Source organism: Odontomachus brunneus, unplaced genomic scaffold (genome assembly GCF_010583005.1).
Source record: "Odontomachus brunneus isolate Ranch 3 - 2012 unplaced genomic scaffold, Obru_v1 Obru_scaffold_015, whole genome shotgun sequence".
NCBI lineage: Eukaryota > Metazoa > Arthropoda > Insecta > Hymenoptera > Formicidae > Odontomachus > Odontomachus brunneus.
In genome coordinates this window covers 225,380-229,699 of record NW_022639465.1, presented here as the reverse complement: position 1 = coordinate 229,699, position 4,320 = coordinate 225,380, and the positions used below count along the sequence as shown (strand labels likewise).

At 38.1% G+C, this 4,320-nt stretch overlaps 1 protein-coding gene across 1 annotated transcript in view; it reads right to left on the bottom strand.

Annotated features, from left to right (window-relative positions):
• Positions 1–4,320, bottom strand: part of LOC116841342 (dynein heavy chain 10, axonemal) — a 40,537-nt gene that overhangs the window by 11,497 nt on the left and 24,720 nt on the right. The window contains exons 25-31 of the mRNA XM_032809147.1: positions 3,698–3,952; positions 3,245–3,518; positions 2,681–2,958; positions 2,039–2,303; positions 1,336–1,550; positions 1,058–1,246; positions 810–992 (exon numbers count right to left, since the gene is read on the bottom strand). Of these exons, the coding sequence (XP_032665038.1) occupies positions 810–992; positions 1,058–1,246; positions 1,336–1,550; positions 2,039–2,303; positions 2,681–2,958; positions 3,245–3,518; positions 3,698–3,952 (1,659 nt within the window). The remainder of the gene's footprint in view (positions 1–809; positions 993–1,057; positions 1,247–1,335; positions 1,551–2,038; positions 2,304–2,680; positions 2,959–3,244; positions 3,519–3,697; positions 3,953–4,320) is intronic.

Below are 4,320 nucleotides of genomic sequence, written 5' to 3'. Positions count from 1 at the left end.
TTCCACGTTCTTCGTTTCTCATGTCAAAATCGCCACTTTTGAATTTTTTAAACCACTCAAAGTGTGATTTACCAAGAGCATGCTCACCGTAAGCTTCGACAAGCATTCGATGCGATTCTGCAGCAGTTTTCTTCAAATAGTAACAGAAAATCAATGCTGTCCGCAAATTGTAGTTGTCAGATACAAAATTCGACATGTTCAACGCTATTACAAACTATGCTGTTGTATGAAACTTGTATTGTTGTGAGTTGAAAATCTTTGTCAGAGATGTCAACAAGGAAATGGCGCCAATGACGCGGCTTGACGGTAACTACATTGACAGCTAGGGCCATCTATGGGCAAATTCCGGTTTCATATTTACAGACCTGGTATGATTAAAATATTAGGAAGAACCAAAAGAACTCTTTTGAAACAGATCAAGAAGTTAAAATAGGGCCTATGAGAGTTTCAACACAAGTGTTAGTATAATAAAACTAATAAAATTATTGGTGGGTGTTTTCTGTAGGTTATGGAAGGAAATTTATAAATTTATTAAAAAAGAATACAATAAAAAATCAAACGCGTTTCTATTTCGCAGACCCTCCTCAGTGATGGATTAATTTAGTCACAAAGAGAAAATCATTGGTCATAATCATTGGTCAACAGTTCGCAAAAAGTAAAAAATACAAAAAGAAGGACGCCGGAACCCGGAGGACACGCATATAAATATGTCAAAATTGAGACCTCGCAGCTCCTCCAAGATGATTAAAATACATATTAAACATATATTAAACATTAGCGATTAATGAAATGCTTCGGGAAGAACGAACCTCAAGGAACAAACTGTAAACCGCCTCATAATCCAAGAGATCTTCATAAAATCTAGGTTCATCCTCGTTCCTGAAGTCACCGTAGAGCATTGGGTCTCTTAAGCTGTATTGAATTACTTCGGAATCTTCCTCCCAATAATCGCTTATCTTTTCCCTCAGCTGTTCAACGACCAAATTCTCATCCTGGAACACACAGCACGAGTGCTCGGAATAAAATTTAAATCAACATAAAGGAGAAAGCTTCTTACGTGTGCGCTAATGAGACGATCGCATATGACCCTAGTGACCTCGTTTCTCCAGAGTCTAACAAATTGCTTTACGCCCGGAAAGAAATCCGGATGGCTCTGAAGGAGTCCAGCCATGATCCTCGAGAGATCCCGCATGTTGAAGATATAGTGAAACTTGGATGGCGTCGGCATTAACTCCTTTCTGACTGTCTGAAAAGCGCGATTTGGTTGTGACAGGTCCTTCGTTGCACTTTTAGACGGATGACATTGCGTACACATGCAACGTGTCGCGAAATTACCTCGTAAAGTTCCAGCATCAATTGGACAAGTCCTTTCGCGATAGTTTGAACTTCCACTGGGAATGTTTGCAAATGGCCCGTCAAAATGCTCGTGTAAATGTAATTGAGAGTCTCGTTGGACGGGAACGTTACGTTGTAAACTGAAAACATCGAGATGAAACGCGGATCGACTTCGTTCCTACCACCACCGGGTTCTCCCATGGCTGCTATGTAATCTGTATAAAAAAAAATAAATACCTAATTTTTTCACTGTGAACAGCTTTGGTGCTGCACAAAGCATGCAATAATATTATCTGTTTATACGAAAAGATAAATATTAGTGTATTTCTAATTTTCGGTAAGTGTTGCAGAGACTATACGCGTAATACATGCTTAAAAGACGATAAAGAAACGTCACTTGGTAAAATTATTTTCCGAAAGATCAGTGCTTCAAATTACTAAAAGAAGCATAATTTAGGTCGGTGCAAAGGTTTGTCATTTTTCTTTTAAATTTTCACAGGGAGATTTGATAATAAAAGGAAACTAAGAAGTCTTCGTTAAATGTCTAAAAAAAAAAAAAATAATCGTGTCAATATTCATTTCATTCGTAAAAGTCATGAATCCTTTGAAATTGGATAATTTCGTTTTCTATTTGTCTTGACAAGCAGGACAAATCTTTTGCTTCAATTTAATATTTCCGAGACGTTCTGCGAACGACACTCACAAACGTCTTTCATAAATTTCCAGTTCAGATCGTAACCGCGATCGTAAAAACCACCCCTTTCGAACAGCAGTTTGAGAAGTGCAATGGGTTGCTGAGTCCCATAAGTATCCACGATCGGCATGTTCATGTCGTCGATGAAAACTATCAGTTTCTTTCCAGGTGGTGGTCCATATATCTCTCTCGATCTTTTCTCCACATTCGACTCGATATTCCTTTGCACGTCCATCGAAGTGGTTCTCGAGGAAAAGTTCATTAGGAGTTGATCCTATTAGAAATTACGATCAATCACGTACATAAATTGTTATATGTTATACAGTTATCGTTATACAGTTGGTAAGCTGTCTACCTGTTTGTAAAGTTTTTTGGCTGTAGCTAAAATTTTTTTCCACAGCAAAGAATAGCAAAAAATTAGCAAAAAATTTATGGTATATTCGATTTTTGTTGTGATGTATATAAATGCAAATTTCTAAAAATGACTAGATGGCTTAGTATTAAGCGCGATATTAATATTAATTGCGAAACTAGCGATATTCATATTAATTGCGAAACTAGCAAAGATTGTTTGCAATGTAATTAAATGAAAATGTGTGTTGATTAGTAATAACTATGAGAAGTTCCTTTAAATATTGTTTTCTAACTCACATATTTTTCGGGGTTCAAGTTTCTTAGAAATTCATGAATGATAGCTGTCTTCGAAGTCCCGGTTTCTCCGACCAATAATACCGGTCTTTGCAGCTTGCTCATGATATTCACGAACCATGTAGTACGCGAGGTATCGATCGTCTGTACCAAGATGTCCGAGAAGCTTTTCTGCCTATCGTGAATATATGCCGGTACCAACCACTTCCACGCCATCCAAACTTGCGTTTTAATGTCCAGCACATAATCGTACATAGTTGGAAATGACGTCGGTATGTATCCTAGCGTAAAAAAGCGCGTTTTTGTTTCTCGAATTCAACAGAGAAGCGTAAAAGCACTTGCACGAAAATTAGACTTTTACGCACTTGAATTATTTTCTATGTGTTCGTTATATTTATTTGTTTTGTATTTTTAGAACGTAGTTTATATATTCTGTTTTGAATCTTTTGGACTTTGATACGATTTTATCTTTTTGATTTTGAACGAAAGAAGGAAATGACTTGGAAAAAGAAATTGGAAAAGGAAATTCACTTGAAAAAGGATTGGCAGAGTTTTTAAAACACTTACTAGCAGTTGCCGGCTTGGCGGGCGTGTCTTGCATTGGCAAAAGTCCATATGTCTTCTTCATATATTCGTCGAATTTATAACGTGCCTTATCCACAATAGACGCACCGAACGACCAATAGCACGCTTGAATGTACATCGCCTCCCAAAGTTCTTCTCTCGTCACTTTTGGCTCCAGCAGTGCGTCATCCCCCTGTCCGATTTCTGCGAGTCTGCTGTCCGCCAATTCGTTTTCTATCGACAGCAAGCCGTCGAATATGTAGCAGAGTTGAGTCACCTTGAAAAACGGTGCGAAAAATGTCACTTGTAAAATACAAAATAAAGTGATTAGCAGAAAGCGATTTATCTGGAGCCAGGATTGGCAATGGTGTACGAGTTCTTGATTTTCCTCGCCTTTTATGAATGTCACCGGCGAGTGGAAACGGTGGATTAATCGATAGTGAGACTAGTGATTACCATATTAAGTCCAGTTTGCGGTATGATCAGTCGAAGTGGCTCGACCACTTGGGAGCCGAACATTCCTTCGAGAATAAGCTTGAGTGAGCCATGCACGTATTTCTCGTACATTCCACTGAGGAAATCTCGATCGGCTTCGCTCTTCCCTCGTATCCACTTGTCCATGTACGGCTGGTAACCCAGGTTCTTCGGATCCATATAAACCATACCAGCTCTTGACACTGTAGCGGGTGAGGCGTATTGTAAGTCGCCTACCTGTGCGATACGAGCGACGAATCATCCAAATCAAGATCGTTATATACCTTCTCGTTCAATAGATGTCATAGATTCATTCAATAGATCATATTTGACTAATTGAGAAGTTCATTAAGAGTTCTGTTAGGAATTATGATCAATCACGCACGTACCAAAATGCCACAGATTATTATACAGGGTGAATATTATATACCGGAACACCTGAATATCTCGAAAACAAAGCGTTGTATAAAAAAATGTTAAATACAAAAGTTGTAGGGTTTAAAAAGATCTATTTTATGATATTAGCAGTTTGACCTTGAGTTGCGTCATAAAGATCAGGTCAAGGTCACAATGATGTTTTTAAATGGATACCCCCATTTTTTATT